The sequence below is a fragment of the Daucus carota genome, chromosome 4 (assembly GCF_001625215.2).
Source record: "Daucus carota subsp. sativus chromosome 4, DH1 v3.0, whole genome shotgun sequence".
Lineage (NCBI taxonomy): Eukaryota > Viridiplantae > Streptophyta > Magnoliopsida > Apiales > Apiaceae > Daucus > Daucus carota.
In genome coordinates, this window is record NC_030384.2 from 21,127,478 (window position 1) to 21,145,050 (window position 17,573).

At 32.5% G+C, this 17,573-nt stretch overlaps 1 protein-coding gene across 1 annotated transcript; it reads right to left on the reverse strand.

Moving 5' to 3' along the window:
- Positions 1 to 919: 919 nt before the first annotated feature.
- On the reverse strand, positions 920 to 17,136 carry LOC108219235 (uncharacterized). Its single transcript, XM_017392562.2, has 10 exons — positions 16,822 to 17,136; positions 15,266 to 15,371; positions 8,288 to 8,348; positions 7,894 to 8,189; positions 7,390 to 7,529; positions 5,371 to 5,445; positions 4,875 to 4,965; positions 4,149 to 4,352; positions 3,107 to 3,151; positions 920 to 1,410 (listed from the first exon to the last, which is right to left on the reverse strand). The coding sequence occupies exons 1-10, from the start codon at positions 17,026 to 17,028 to the stop codon at positions 1,331 to 1,333; spliced, it is 1,305 nt and encodes a 434-aa protein (XP_017248051.1). The 5' UTR covers positions 17,029 to 17,136; the 3' UTR covers positions 920 to 1,330.
- Positions 17,137 to 17,573: the final 437 nt, after the last annotated feature.

Below are 17,573 nucleotides of genomic sequence, written 5' to 3' on the forward strand. Positions count from 1 at the left end.
TTCGTTTTGTTCTTATGTTGTAAGACTTGCTCTTCTGCCTTGCTCGTATATTCGTGTACTTCATATTCTAGAGGATCACGATTTGAAAATTTTAGATGAGATTTTTCTTTAAGGAATCTCGAACTTACAAGGTGCACGTTACAATCAATAGGGTTTAATTTGAATTGCTGGATATTGAGAATGGAGTTGGACGTATGGGTGTGGTTGTGAAATGCTGAAATGGTTTGGCAGTTTGGATGTCTTCAGTTTGCTAATTCTCTTCCAATGTGGCGGATGCCTAACAATAAAAATACAAAATACATGAATTTTTCCACCATTTTTCTTCGGTTTCAATTTGTACAGATTCAGATGTTTGATAGGCGTCCTTGTATAAGACTGATCGGACACAGCTTGCATTGATCAAGGTTCAGTTTCTTAATTTACACAATATTTATGAGACTTGTTTGAAGAATAAACTCAGATGATCAATGCCGAAAGATTTCACAACAAAGCTGAGTCCCGTGTAAATAAAATCATGGGTCAACATACTATTTACATATATGTCACACAATACTTTATTCCACTAAGCCAGGGTCTGCAGGAAAACAACCTCCCTAGTCTTTTAGAATAGGAGTATGGTCTGCGTACATATTACCATATTACCAGACCCTGTTCTAAGCGGAATATACCGGGTACGTTAGGTTTAGTAATCAAATAATTCTCCTTGAGACTCCATGTAACATTGTTCTGTAACATTGTTCTCTTTGGAACAATGGCTATATATATAATATGAAGTAATAATATTATACATCAGACATTAAAACAATTATATATAATGGAAAATTGGAAGCTGCTTAGAAGTTAGAACAGCATCAGCAGAAACATTAAAAAGTTCAGGTTCTGACACAAATTCTTGAAAGGATTAAACGAATTCACCATCTTGCTAAAAGAAAATAATATTAAAAAGGGCAAAGCTCAGGTATAAGCAAGAGGTAGGTCCCCAGGTCTCAAATTATGCAATATTTGTATACATTGATGTATCTTGCAAAGATGGCAATCTCACCTCTGAAAATCTGAGTCCTGTGGAAGCTTTACAGTTCTTGCATCATGCCATGTGATATAAACCACTAAATGAAACTAAGATTCCTGCCAATATCAGTGAATATTTCTGCACAAACATAAGCCGTCACAGGGACCTTAGTTTTCTATTCTGCCGCCTAATTCTTGATATCAGACTACTTTCCAACTTCCAGCTAAATCAAAAGCAGCTTGATTAGAAAGGGATCGAATCAAAGTTCAGGAAGCAGACCAGTGGTTCACATGATTAGGTATCACATCAGACCCACTAAGATTAATTTTGAGATGGTGTTGCCCACAACTTCACTTTCTTGTCTGTGCCTGAAGTGGCTAGAACAGTTATTTTCTTGTCTCCTGACAAGAAAAAAGAGCCAACTAGATTAGCGGACGAGTTCCAGTTACAACAATAGATCTATTTTAATTATGATTATGAGCATTCTATTGATATGGTCAATGCATGCTCAACAGAGTCTTACTATAAAATACACAAATGCTTCAACAGAGTCGTATACACAAATGCTATCTGACAATCCGAAAAGAATCATTTCACACGAAAACAAACATTGTAGTTCTCTTCATTCTATCATTATTTTCATAAATAAAGTCTACTCTGATGTAAAAGCATGTTTACGACCAGTTAAGCCAGAAGTTTGTGCTTTCTCAAGGGCAAGCCTGGCCTCTATTATAATTGCTGCTATGCGCAAATAAACTACAAGTAACAAGTGTATTTTACCACGCTTTTGGGATTAGGGGATTTCAATAGGTAAGGTAATTCTCCCTAGGTTCATTCCACATTTTCTGAGGTATAAATATCAAAGTCATTACTCATTTGGTTCAAATATATAAAATTAGTCATCAATTTCAAAACCAACTCAATTTCGTTGCTAATTTAAAATTTTGTATCTAGTAAATCATCTGTCAGTGACTAAATTGATGCAAAATTTAATTTTTTTAATGACTAGGTTGATACAAGTTTCTCGAATTAGTAATAAAATTGAGTCAAAAACGAGTGACTAATTTGATATATTTGAAACAAACGACTGATGACTTTGATATTTATCTCCATTTTCTGACTGCAATGCTGTGCACGTCAACATAGTTGAGAGTTCAAATTAACCTCAACCTCTTGTTCGAGATTGCCTAGGGTTAGCTATTCCACACAAAACTAATTAGGCTGCAAGAAGTTAGTACTCTCGGAGAAGAACTTGTAATTTTAATATACTATAAATTTGTCATCCCAACAAACTTTAAAACTGAATGTCGTTTAAATCACGACCCATCATTCCCTTTAAAGTGCTACAGAATCGATGCAAAACAACAAAAAAGGCGCAAAAAGAATCTTGGAGGTTTTAAAAGCTTAAAACTCATAGTACTTTAAAAAGATTCTAAGCATAGCTTGGCAAATAAACAAAGTATTCTGATGAAAATTATGTTTTCATGATTGATTTACATAGGGAATTTGTTCAGCTTTATTAAAATTAGAAATAAAATTTTGTAATTCAAACCGAATATCATTTAAATTACTCGTTTCCTATTTAAGAGTTATTTATGGGAATTATCCCAGATTTTTTGTCAAGTAACCCCACCTAATCATTAAATTAAAAATGTCAAAATCTTTCTAATGTGTAATCATTCCTAGCATGTAACACTTTCCTTAGTATGTGAATCATCTTTGAACCATAAAATATCAATCTAAGCTCTAGAGTATTTATAGGATGAAGACTTGAAGAGAAGAGTAAGAGGTGTAGGAAAAAATGATAAGAAGTTAACTTTCTCTTGCATGCACTCAAAGTTTCTTCCTTCTTTAATTTGAGATTAAAAAGAAATCTGAAATTATTCCAGTAGTTCTGAGAAGACCCTCCCAAGAATGGGGAAGAAACTTTTGGCAAGAAACTCCTAAAAATTCTCTATCAAAAAAATCAGGAGCAAAATTCTCTTTCCATTTTTTTCTCCCCTCATTTCAAAAGTTAAAAGTAGAAAAGAAAACATTTTCATCATCTACAAAGCATAAAAATTAGAGTAAATTTTCCTGAAAGGGAATACAACTTACCCATTGGAATACCAGTTGGCGCCCATGCAAGGTCTGTAATGTCACCTGCTTGACAATCACACACTTGTAAATATAGTGTCGCGAAAAAACTTGAGCAGGAAGATGATTAAGCATAATATTCAGGAGAAATATCACAAATCAGACGAGTAAACTTGCAGACTAGCAAAGTTACATATTTGTTGTATTTCGATTTTTGATGAAGTATTCACTGAACAGTGATTAGTGAATATACAGACATAATGCTCAAAAGATAAAGATATAAAGAGTTTACTGAATCATCAAACTAATAAAATTAAGAATATAAAGAGCTCACTAAATCATCATGCATATGGCATCAAGATAAAGAGTTCACTGAATCATGCTCATAAAACAAATTTACAAATGATAAGTAGATTTTATAGAATACAAGAGGTTTTAAAACTGGATTACATAGCAAACAAGCCAGTGGAGAAGAAGAATCGAATAAAAACTTAAGGGTGCACACAAACAGTTGGTCAGAGAGGATATTTTCAATGATGAAATCACCAGTAACTAATTTAGGGAACCCATATATTATAATATAGATTTGTGACGGTTTCCAGAAAACTATTTGACGCCATGTTAAACAATTGCCTATAACTTGAGAGAGAATATTATTTCTTTAAAGATTCATATGTTAACAATTACAATATATTATAAACGAAGAAGCAAGATATATTAGCAGATATGTTCAGACATCATATTAACATAATCAAAATTTTCACTTGGCTTTTAACTTACCTTCCAGTTCTCAATAACTAGTAACTACAAGTTTGAGATTATTTAAATCACAAGGAATAGATTTTTAACCATTTCTTTTTGGTGGGGTCGCCACTCACCAAAACTTATATTGTCAGTTGTTAATTGTTTCAACTTACTGATGTGGTCATGAGATTGATTAATACAGGCTAATTAATGAAATCAATTTTCTTCTAGTTAGTAGAGAATAGAGATAAAGGACTAGCCTAAAGATTGAGAGATTAAATCCTAAAAAAAGGATATGCAAATATGTTAGAATCTGTACCATCATGTGCCTTGGTGGCTGTATCTAGAATCTTCCCTGTTTCAGCACATAACCATTGCAAAAGTGGCCCGTGAGTAACTGCTAGTATTCTTCCATCAGGTGAAATACTGAGACGATCATAGTTCAAAGTAGTGCCAGTTGAATCTTGCAATGGAATAGGAAACACCTTCAACGTTTTTGGATCCTCATCAAGGTGATATCGAACTAACAATAACAATTAGGTTACTTAGCACCATGGTATAGATTCAAAAAATAAAAAATAAACAAAATCAAGCCAATCAATCAGTTCGAAGAATTCATTCGCTCAATTAGGTGGCTGAGCCAAAAAAATTTCATTTTTCATGTAGAAGAGTTGACCAAGAAACGCAAAGAGATAAGATACTAAAAATGACACAATATAAGATACAATTTAAAATTAAAAAATAAAAAAATATAGAAAAACAAAACTGAACTATTCATCTGCAGAATGAATATCCAACAGTTTGCATTCAAGCTTTTAACAGTCACGGGCACAATTCTTTTTTTCTTTTTGTTAAATTTTTAGACAACATGTTTGCTGCACCAAAAGTTGTTACACATTATTCTTGAACTGTCCTTTGACAATATTATTGTTCTACCACTTTGTTCAATAGATTTTAATGATATATAACTTAAACGGTTGCTCAAGAGTCAAGTCCCATTAAGTGAAATGTAACATCATGATAAAGTCCATGGAATTAGACATACCATTAATATTCCATACCCTCATGGTACCATCCTTCGATGACGTTATAATTTCTTCCGAATTAGGACTAAAACACAGCCAAGTGACAGCACTCTGTAGATAAATAAACAAGAAGTCAAAAGTAGGATAAAGCACACATAAGTATGGCCAGACTATCTATGCATGCCTTTCTAGTGAGAAAATGATAGTAGACGACATTATAAGTTCAATAAAATCACATATAGGAAGTAGTGAAACAGACTAGTTGGCCGATTAACTAACACAAGGCTTAACCTAAATGATACTTGTCTCCTATAGGTAATAAGTGGTCGGGATTTGTGTAATTTCAAGCACCGTTGGCTGTATGTGTATTTCAAATTTTGTGATTCACTATAACAACACAAATACACCGGTGGCTGAATGTGCGTATTTCAAAATTTGTATAATTCACTATAACAACACAAGCTGTACCATCCTTCGAGTATAGAATCTTGAGATGCAAGTAACCAAAAAACCAACCTTATGCCCTTTGAGCTGCATAACTCTTGAGACCTCCTTAACTGAACCATCCTTCGAGTATACAATCTCCCAAACCTGTAGAACGAACATGTGAAATTTATAACTCCAAGGCCTATTATAATTCTGATAACGATGGTTAGAAGTCAAATTTTGAATATGCTCAAGTAGAACAAATTACAACAAGGACATGACAATTGAAATTTACTACTTAAGCATGTAACATCATGCAGCATATAGTTTTTTCATGCTAGTGAACTGAACGTGTAGATTATGACCACTCTAAAAAAATCCATTTCCCAAAAAAAAATAAACTAATAATAATATGCTAAGCAATTCCAGATAACAATTTTGATGGTAAATCTGAAGTACCGACGTAGCTACAGATTTATGTAAGAAGCTAAATCCTTACGGCAAATACAAAGTCAAGAGTTATTGTGCAAAGAAGCAAGACTTTGTTCTATATGCCACTGACACATAACAATATAATATTTGTAGTTCTTTGCTTTCTCCGAGTTAGATAAACATTAAACATCATTACATCGCCCAACAGACCTACAATCATGTAGATATTTTATTTAGATGCCATATGTTGTTTTCAACAGCCTTAGAGGAATAACTTACCCAGGTATGCGGACAATAAGCAATGACAATTATATTACCTCCAAAGGCCTCTACGGGTTGGCTCTATCAGTTCTTTGGGTTGCCGTGAATCCTAAACTATACCAAAGGCATGCCAAAATGCTTATAAATAGAAAACACATGCAGTTGCACTCCTAAAATCTTCTATCATTGAACTTTTACCTATTTAGAAGATTTCGCATCACATGTATGAGTTTTTTGCATATTAGGAATGATTATAAGTGTATAACTAAACACGGGGTTCCCCCAAATAGATAGACACTATCTATTCATGTTTTAAAGACTATTATGAAACCTAGTTTATAAACTTATGTCAAGTTTCAGAATACCTTGAAAAGTTTTATGCTATAGCTTTTAAAAAAAAATATTAACTAATAAAGCATTGCCCAACAGGCTGAGAAACATTTGACTTGGCAACTTTAGTACACACTTTAGGGAGCAAAAACCATAAACTATATCTTTATCAAAGAGGAGTGGAGAGGAAATGCAAGTTCAATAGAACATATTTCGAAATCTATATCTATTATGTATCACGGTAAAGAAAATCAAAAGGACCTCTAAAAAACACGCTCATGCTAAACCTACCACCCCCAAGGAGTAAAAGGATGCCCCAGCCTCTTCATATTGCAACAATTTCTTAGAGGAATACCCTGGAATTTATCATACATGTATCCAAAACACACTGGACGAAATAACTTTAAAATGCATCCTTAGCATAAATATCATTTTGGAGTATTTTATGTTATAATGCTATTAATTATTTATTTATTTACACAAATCTGTACATTCAACTTAATATGAAGACTTGTCCATCTTTATATATCTACCTTTTATATGGGAATGACAAAAGTAGTCAAATGTTGGACCTAACCACGGTTGATTTAGAAAAGATTTGTCCATCTTTGATACAACAGTGAGAGGCATTATATTTATGATTTAGGAGTGTTCATTTGATCATGCATGCAAATACCATCTCCAGCATTACTTTCACAATGATCCATGTACTTTAAAAAACCATCTGTATACATGCAAGTTCTCAAGTCTATGCAATAAATGAACAGCTTTCATTTACAGCAGACTAGAGAAAAAAGGCTGTTTCATTTCAGCCATGGTGACATGTATAAGTAGCCTTTATTATTCCTGGGTTTATTACAGGCACACACGCTAACTCCTTAATTGTGTTTACTACACTAATTAAAGAATAGACAGCATTCAGTTTGTCAAAATCACAATGATATGTGCAATATGCTTCTGGAAGATTGTACCCATATCAGCCACCACAATTACTTTTAAAGCCCCTTAAAAATGAATCATTTATAAGTTCCTTAGCCATGGTTGACGAATTCAACAGATAAACTAGTGAAAGTTAGACAAACTCGCCTTCACATCAGCAGTGAAAGCTGCTGCAGCAATAAAACGACCATTTGGAGATATGGCAGCCATTGTGTTTTTGAGTTGATTAGTGTCAACATTCCCCAATATCTTTCCAGTATTTCCATGCCAAAGTATGATATCAGTTCCTGCAAGATATGAAGAAAATCAGGACAAAATATCCTATACTGGAAAACAAGTAAGAACTATGATATGCAGTATGCACCAAAAATTTTAGACAGATGATTCTAAGTTATAAGCATGAGAAGGTCACACTTCTGTATGACCTGACTGCATGTACCGAAGACCAATAAAACATGCAAAATTACATCTAAACAGAAGAATCCTAACACAAATGATGTTCCAATATACATGACAGAACAAAATGCAATTAACAGGATGAAATGTTGTAGGCATGTCAATGACCTTTCAACAATGATTATATCAGCAATCCGCTAAGAATGTGAAAATAGATTAACATCAGCAAATTATCTGCGAAGAAGCAGCAATTACCTTCGGAGCATGATGCAATAATTGTGCTTCCATCTGCATTGCCATAGGTTGCCGAAGTTCTTGATAAGGTGATTATAGCTCTTTTATCATGAACTTTATGTTGCTGCCATTTCATTTCTGGTAAAGGAAGCTTAGCCTGCTGCTTAGCATCAGCTGGCGGTTTGGGCTTCTCTTCTCCATACATGTACAAAGAAGAACCAACAAGTGCCTCACAAGCCACAACATAGGAGGTCACAACATCACCAAATACAACTGCTGTTGGATGACCTCCAGGAGGTAAGTTGATTCTCAGAAATCTGGAAAAAAACAAGTATCACAATAAACAATATTGCATGCGCATTAATAGCAGAAAGAGGAAAACTGTTAAGGTTTCAAAGGAGTTTGACATTCTTACTTGAAACTTTTACTTGAAACATCATCCAACTTAAACACCCTGATTACTCCATCTCCACAAGCTTGAGTCATAAGCAACAATGAAAGTGTAAATTGTCAGGGATGCAAGATATAACTAAAGAGTGTTTTAACAGTGAAAGAGTTAAGCGAAAAATACTTATTAAATGGAGAAGTAATTATATACCATAATGTCAGTACGGCCTCATTAGAGGTCATAGAGCTTTTCTTAAGGCTAGTTGTATTAAGCAAGTATCAAAAGCACGAAAAACTAATTATAACATTATAAATCTCTCTGTTTACAAAATCAACTTTGTGGCCAGCAGTCGAAGATTGGCAAAAATTAAGTTTGAGATAATAGATTAGAAAATAGAGACTGAGAGAGAAAGACATTACGGTTAAAAAATTGGCATAACTTCAGATTCGAGATGACCGCTGATGATATCACAACCCCCCCCCCCCCCCCCCCCAAAAAAAAAAAAAACACATATATCTATACACAACAATTTTCCAACCTGATATTTTAAATAATAAAGCTGGCCAACAAATGCTGACATGAAAATTCAAATTATAAAGCAACTTCTTGTTTAGTTTGATGGAAGATTCTTTCTTTTGGCCCCAAATGAGTCCTGCTTTGTAAAGCAAGGCCATTTAAAAACATAATGTTGCAGTTTGGTTACATTTTGATTCCTTCAGATTATTCTTTGGGATTCAGTATTATAGATATTAATCATCCAAGAGTATATATATTGTTCAACGCAGCATAATTCTAGTATACAATATTTTAGTAAGTACTCATATGGTCTGTGCAGGGGGATATGGCAAATATAAAAATATTTAAAATATATATATATTTAGGAAAAGCAAAAAGTAGCATTCGAACTAAATCAAATAGTCAAGTACATAAGGTTTTAGCAAATAAAAGACATCAAATACATATAAGTTCATAATACTGCCACTGCCAAAGAAATTGGCATGTGGTATTGGATATAAAAATCACCCACCAATTATATAACATAACACTTTAGAAAATTATTATATATATATGGGTTGCACTCCACACAGAACACTTCAGAAAAATAACAACAAAGAACACTATCATAAAACTTTATTTTTCATAAAAAATGATTCGTTGAAATTATAATTTCATAATTAAACACCAATTAAACATAATATATGAAATCTAACATCCAAACTCATCCAAATTGTTAATAGGAAATATTATAGAATCCTGAATAGAATCCAGAACAAAATCCTGAATAGAATCATGTATATATATTTTGCACGACTAATATTACATAGAATCATGTTATTTTTAATCCATATTTATTGTTAAACATGTTAGATACTATTATTATTCATAATAAAAGGTTAATTAGCTTAAATTAGAATTTAGTTCAAGTTTTAAATGAGATTCTATATGCGATTCTAAAGTGTTCTTCTTTGTTCTTTTAAGGGTGTTCTTCTTTGAGCAATGCCCTATATATATAGCTATGTTAACCATTAACTCAAAAAAGGAACAGAAACAAAAAATATTATAATTAAAAAAACCAGTCAAAGCAGTTGACTACATACACCAACTCCATCAGTAAACACGTATATACACACAATACATAATCTACTGGTGGCATAAAATCAGATCAAAACAAGCAGTAGAGAGAACTCAGATAAGAGATGAGCACAACGAGAGAAGAGATAAGAGTAGATAAAAGTCGTTGCCGCCATCGTCGGAGATAGAGAGAGAGAAGTCGCTGTCATTGTTGTCAGAGGAGCATGTATGTGTCTGTCTTATTTCAAGTTGCAATTAGGTCAGCCCCTTTCATTTTGGGGAAAACTCATGTAATATAAATTCTTTTTTGATTTTCTTTATTTTAAAGTCATGTGAAATTACATTTTCTGCCCCTCCCGCACTGCAATTGCCGCACCCCCGCATATTGGATCAGTGAAACGCGTGGATACACCAACTGGCGCACCGCGGAACACCCCCGCACCGGTCCGTATCCCATACGCGATACTCCACCCATGTGGAGTATCCCTGCTTTCCAAGTTCCAAGAATATTGCTAAAAATATGGTTTACATGAAACATTGGCAAACCAGTTAACAATTTATAATTCAGCAATCTTTGAACGATTCAGATTCTAAGGTAATAGGAATTTCGGCATGCTTTAAGTTTGATAGATATTGATTCTAATGATAACTTATGTATCTCAGTACATTTCAAGTTCTTGTACAAATTTGATATATTCTATAGTTTACTTTAGAGACCTGATTACTTGTAATTATTATTTTGGGATTCAGCAATACCAATAACTTGAGTAGTGTACAAGTATAAACATATCATTAGAACTATAAGATATAGAATTTATTGTTCTATTAGTTTCTGATATTCTAGTTCTACAGCTTCCATTCTGATATACTTAACGTTTAGCAATACAGGAAGATTGCAGTTCACCTGTTACCGCAATAACTGCAATGAACCTTAAAAAATTTGGATAGATTATTCAAATCATTATATTATTCTGTCGTAATGTATACTTAAATAGTTAAATATCAAACGTACCACAAGTATAGTGAGAGACAGAAATCTTGATATTAGCATTAAGCGGATATTAGATGCTACTAGAAATTGCTAAACTTCTTAAAAAAGATAGGTTTTAAACAACTACAAAAATTAATTAAGTCAGCAAACAGGCCGGTATTGGTATTCTGAGTAATGTTAAATGAACTGATACAATATATTCGGTGGATCCACCATTAAGACCATAACAGTCTCTAACACATCTGGTCTGCAAAGAAATATATGCACAATAGAAATATAAATAATCAACACTTTCTACGAGTACTTTCAAATCCAGAAAATATTAAACATTAAATGATACATAATAATTCAGATGGCTATTTCTAACAACAGAGTAACCTCATGCGGCAAGAGAGGATTCTCACATAATTATCTAGCTCTTATATACAGTAACACTTAAATACATAAAACTAAATAACTTACGACTATTTTTGTCAAAGATAAAAACAAATTTATTTACCATAATTCTTATCCTCTCTCCAGATACAACGAATTTCTAGTTGCAGCCACACTTATTCATACTAAAAGCATATACTCTACATCATTTGTCTCCATCTTAACACTGATATCGAGACACTTAATAGCTGCTAAAACATGTGATACAAATATCTGTAGGCATAGATTTTGGCAGATCAACAAATCTATTTGGTTAATCAATCCAATAAATTTGGGAGTTCAATGGAATTCCTGATCCCATCATGTAAGGATAAGTTTCTTCTAGATACGGATTAACAAATTAATGTATTGCAATTAGGGAGTAGGGATACTTCAAAATAGGAGAGATCCAAAGAATGAACAATATCATTCTATATTAGGTTCAGATAAGCGAACAAAAAAAAAGCAATTAGTCTAGACGAGAGGTGGTAGAAGGGTTAATTATATTTAGAAAAGAAATTTAATCATCAAATAGAAAAATCCATAAGCTGAGAGTGAATTAAAATACTTTGTTTTGGTTTTTCGAAGAATATTTATAAAATCATATATATATATATATAGATACATATATATACATATAGGGGATGGTTCAATGAGTAACTCGTTTGTTTGGGTAACTTGGTAACTTTTGATCCCAGCCATACAACTCAGCACGCTCCATATAAGAATAACTGCCATACCTAGACACCTAGTCACAGTGTTTACACACGTAGTCCATATATTCTGTATTTTCAAAACTCTTGATATATAACTGTAATACCTAGACACCTAGTCACGTGTTTACACACATAATCCATAATTCATATGTTCTGTATTTTAAAAACTTTCAACATATTTTAGTACAAACATAAAACGTAAAAAATGTTATTTTACTCCTTGAACACACAACAAAAACTTAAATATATAACAAATATAATACAGAACATGTGAGAAAATATTTAAACAAACAAAAATACAGGACAAGCTATAAATAAAAAACAAATGAAACATACAATTTCATATATACATATATGAAAACAAATAAAATGCTAAATATGTGAGAAATTAAAGAACAAACATGTTAAGAAATGTATAATATAAAAATACAGGATATTAGATTTGTTGTATCCTGTATTTTCATTATTCTTTAAATTTTTTTATTTTTTAACTAGTAATATGAACAATATTTATTTGATATGTGTCTGCATAACTTGTAGTACATATTACTAAAATAAATCAAATCAACACTAAAATGGTACGCATTTATTTTTATTTTTATATTTGAAAAACTTATGTCCTGTATTTTATATAATTTAAATTCTTTATTTACAAAATAATCTTTAAAAAAGTAGAGAAAAATATGTTCTGTATTAAAAATACTTATAACTGATTTAAAACATAAATAGATATTATAAATCAAAGAACAACCATGTCAATAAAATTTAGAGTAAAAAATACAGGACATTGTATTTCTGTATTAAGTATTTTTTTTATTCTTCACTTTTTATTTTTATTCCGTGTTCACAGAACCGTGTACCTGTTTACAGAACTTAACTAGGTTTGAAAAGAATAACTGTTTTCCTATTTTGGCGCCGTGTCTTTTTAAGTCTTAGATAGTTCCTAGGTTACCATTTTATGGGATCCTCAAGGAGAAGGCATATATATATATATAGCACTTCATAGCATAACCTCTTATATGGAGTTACGTAGCACACTATTATAAATATATACTACCTCCGTCCCATTTTATGTGGTGTGGTTTGACTTTCACGGAGATTAAGAAAAAGGTAGTAAATGTAGTTGAAAAGTGGGTAAAGTGGTGGGACCTATCAATATTTAATAATAGATTTGAGATAGTGGAAGAAAGTAGTGGGTGTAATAGTGTTTATTTAATAAAAAGAGAGTATAAAATATAGAGGTAGTGGGTGTAATAGTGAAAAGTAGTGTTCAAAAATAGTAAGTATTATAGGTTCATTCTTTTTGGGACGTCCCAAAAAGGAAATGAGGTCACATAAAATGGGACGGAGGGAGCACATAATATATATTCTTTTATATTTTTTATGCAATATAATTGAAAATTTTGATTATTAAACCGAAAATGAAGATACAATTTTTTTATTCCAAAGATCATCTAAAATTATGCAATATCTCAACATGATTCTATAACAGAATAATAATCATCCAGGATTATTCTGCTATAGAATCAGTTTCGAAAATATACTTTTTTCATCAAATTTTAAGTGTTAAATTGTTTAAAATAGATATTTGTTATAGTATTCTATATTAGAATCACGTTTTATATGTATTCTATAATAGAATTTATAAAAAAAATTGATGGTCAGGGCCTAGTGGGACCATGGTGGGGCCAAGGTTTGGCTCTTTAAGACTGTCTGGAGCATGTCCAGGGCCTGTGAGGAGCCTTGGCGATAGGGGTGAACATGGGTCGGGTTGGGCGGGTTTTTAGAAAAAAACGACCCAACCCAATTAGTTCGGGTTGATAAAAACTTAACCCATTAACAAAAAAAAATTTATGTAACCCAACCTTACCCAACCCAATTAATTCGGGTTGGGTCGGATTGGTTTAGGTTGAACTTGCGAAAACAATAATAAATAAAAATTTAGTCATTCATCGCGAGAGGAAGAAAAAAACTCAAGGTGTATATCAGTTCATTAACAGATCATTAACCATGTTCGAATTCCAAAAGTCATCATTTACATTTTATAGTTATCGAGATACTTAAAATTATTCATGTTATTATTGTAAATGTATAAACACACCCTAGATAAATCAAATTTAGGTTAAAGATTGATTGACATAAACTCAAAAATGTAAGATACGTATGTAAATATTATATATAAATATAATCGGGTTGGGTTGGGTTAGTTCAGGGTTGAAATTCGTAAAACCCTGACCCAACCCAACTTTATCGGATTTTTTAAAAATTAACCCATTTATTTTTCGGTTTTGAACGGGTTGGGTTAATCGGCCTAAAAAAGGGTTGGTTTGGGTTGGGTTAGCGGGTTGAACGGGTTTATGTTCACCCCTACTTGGCGAGGCCCTAGCGGGCCCGGGGTGGATTGAGTGGGGGTGAAGGTGGGCCCTAGGTGGGTGATGACATATAGGGGGTGGGTGAGTTCATTTAGGTATAGTTTCTCTTAGTTTCCATTTTAGTTTTTATTTTAGTGGTTTCTATTTGAGCAATTGCCTATATATATATATATATATATATAGGCCATTGCTCAAAACAGAACACTCTTAAAAAAAGAACAACACAGAACACTTTAGAATCAAATGTAGAATCTCATCAAAAACTTGAATTAAATTCAAATTTTAAGGTGATTAACGTTTTATTATGAATAAAAACAGTATCCACCATGTTTAACAATAAATATAAATTAAAAATAACATGATTCTATGTAAAATAATCGTGCAAAAGATATATCTATATGATTCTATTCTGGATTCTGTTCTTGATTCTATTCTGGATTCTATAATTTCGATGAGTTTGGGGTGTTAGATTTCATATATTAAGTTTAATTGGTGTTTAACCATATACTTATAATCTTAACAAATCATTTTTTTATAAAAAATGAAGTGTTATGATAGTGTTCTTTGTTGTTCTTTTTTTAAAGTGTTCTTTCTGGAGTGCAACCCTATATATATATACATATACATATACATACATACATACATATATATATATATATATATAATTTCAACGTCATATTTACAAGTAACCTCTGCTTTAGCAAAATAGAATGACAATGAATTCTACTTACAATTATACATATAATTAGTAATATTTGGATTGAACAATACTACATTAAATCACTTGCTATCATGCGGATCCGGTTTCAATAAGGTCCGGCTACAGATCAAATTGAACAAACAATCATGAGAAAAAATAAGGTTTAATTACTTTAGATAAAATGATAGCATAAAAGGTACTGAAATACAGATTGTCAGAATGATGATAAATACTAGTTACCAGTTGCCAAACTACGGCCGTCCGAGGAGAAACTTAAGCCATTAACAGAATCCCCATGTCCTTTTAAGGTATTCAGATCAAGAGGGTGATGCCGCTTGTTCAATTCCTACTTTCAAACACATATTAGTATGACATGAAACTGATTCAATTATGCAAGGATAGATATTTACATAATTGCGCAATCCAAGCAATTTGACAAGTCACTACAAATCTAGCTAAGCATAAAACCATTAATAGAACTGCCATTTATCGAAAGAAATACATTAATATAAATGCGAAGGTATTCAATGATACATTTTTTCACAAAAAACATGATCATTTAAAAAAAATAAAATATACAACATATCAAACACAGAGTTCATTCAATCCCGCATAATCAAATCACTTAAAAGAATGATAGATGAACCTGGCATACAAAAAAGATAGAACCTAGCATACAAATGAAAAGATAGATTTACGAGCAGTTCAGCGAGAATTTTGTAACACAGTAATCACTATTTAACCCAAGCTTTCAAAACAGTTACGAATATAAACAGGGCCTTGTTAAACTAGTGAGAACAACTATGATTCAACACATTCAATCTTGTTGAACTTTAGTAGTACCCGTTCTATTAATTTGTACCGGAAGTGTGGAACTAAACCCATGTGTAATGCACCTTAATTTTAGAACAGTGATGAATGGCATTAACTAAAACTTACAACCGGTATGTTAAACTTCATTCACAGATATAAACATATCTTGTACCTTAGTGGTTCTTACTTGTTCTTATTCAATTTTAGCTATATAAACAAAAACACCAAAAAAACATAAATCAACAAAATGAAATACTTCTATATTCACCTCAAGCAATTATTAGTACTCATATATATAAAACAAACTGTTGAATTACATTCTATATTTATTTACACTAACCACGCATAAATAGAAAACGATAATTCAACTTCGATGGCACACATAAACATTAACATATACACATATATGCATACATTTCAAATCCACAAACATTTCAATTCCACATAGACAAAACACGATAACTGATGTCCACCTCAAGCATTGAGAATCCAGAAACAAACAACTCAAACACGCACTTCAATTCAATTCAACATCAACCAAAACACTTTAAGGGGTCGTTTGGTTCAGAGTGTTCTAGTCAGGTATGCATTTCGTCCAATCCAAACTCATTCATGATGTTTGGTAAAAAAAAATAAAATTAAACCCTTACCTCAAACCCCCAGGGTATGGGGTATTAAACCATGTATATGACTGAACTTTAGTCTCATGTATTTATGTCGGTTTAATCAATTAAATCAATGATGCAAAAAATATACTATAATAATAATAATAACAACAACATTTTCAATATATTAAATTAATAACTTAATTTTTTAAAATTGGACATATTTTTTATCTGAATTATACCTCAAACTCATCCCAGTATTTAACCCGATTCCTCCTTCCAACCCCGACCCCGACCCCTCGGCAAAGCAAAGGACCCTTAAACAACGAAATCAGACATAAACCCTAACGCAAACAATAAAATGAAAGTGAAATAGACCTTATCAGCAGCATGAGAGTGAGGCTTAGAGCCGAGTTTCTTGTGTTGCGGCTTGGACGCAGGCTTGGAATCGACGATCTCCTTGTTGTTGTTGGAGAGCGAATCGATGTCCGATCTCCTGTTGCGAAAGTAGTTGCCGAACACAACGAAGATGATGATAGCGCCGAGAAGAAGCGAGAGGATTGCGATTAGAAAAGAAGGTTCCATTGAAACTAGGGGTTTGTTATTCAAGCAAAAGGAGATGTTTGTTTTGAAGAGGAGGGTGGTTAGTGTTATACTCCCTCCGTCTCACCAGGATGCTGCACTGTTTGCACGCATTTTGAGACTCTCGTAAAATATAGCTGTATAACGTATTTTTAATTTTTAATTTTTTTAATAAAAGTTTAAACGTCAAATTTTTTTTCGGGATTTTTAAAAAAAATAAATATATAATGTATGTATACTTTATAGGAGCATTAAAATGCGTGCCAAAAAGTAACGTAAAGAATCTGGTGGTACGGAGGGAGTATATAGTGGGTGTTTGGGGATTGAGCTTATAGGCTTAAAAGCCCCGAAAGCCCACTTCACTTATTAAACCTGCTGTTTGGCAAATGTAGGAGCGCTCAAAATAAGTTGGAGAAGTTCGGGGAAAAAAAGCTACAAACCCCGGCTTTTTTTTTTACTCCAGCTTATATTACTAAACACTTGTTTACTTCTCTCCGCGGCGGATTTTCTCATGCACCTCTTCTTCTTTAACTTGCAGCACTTCTTCT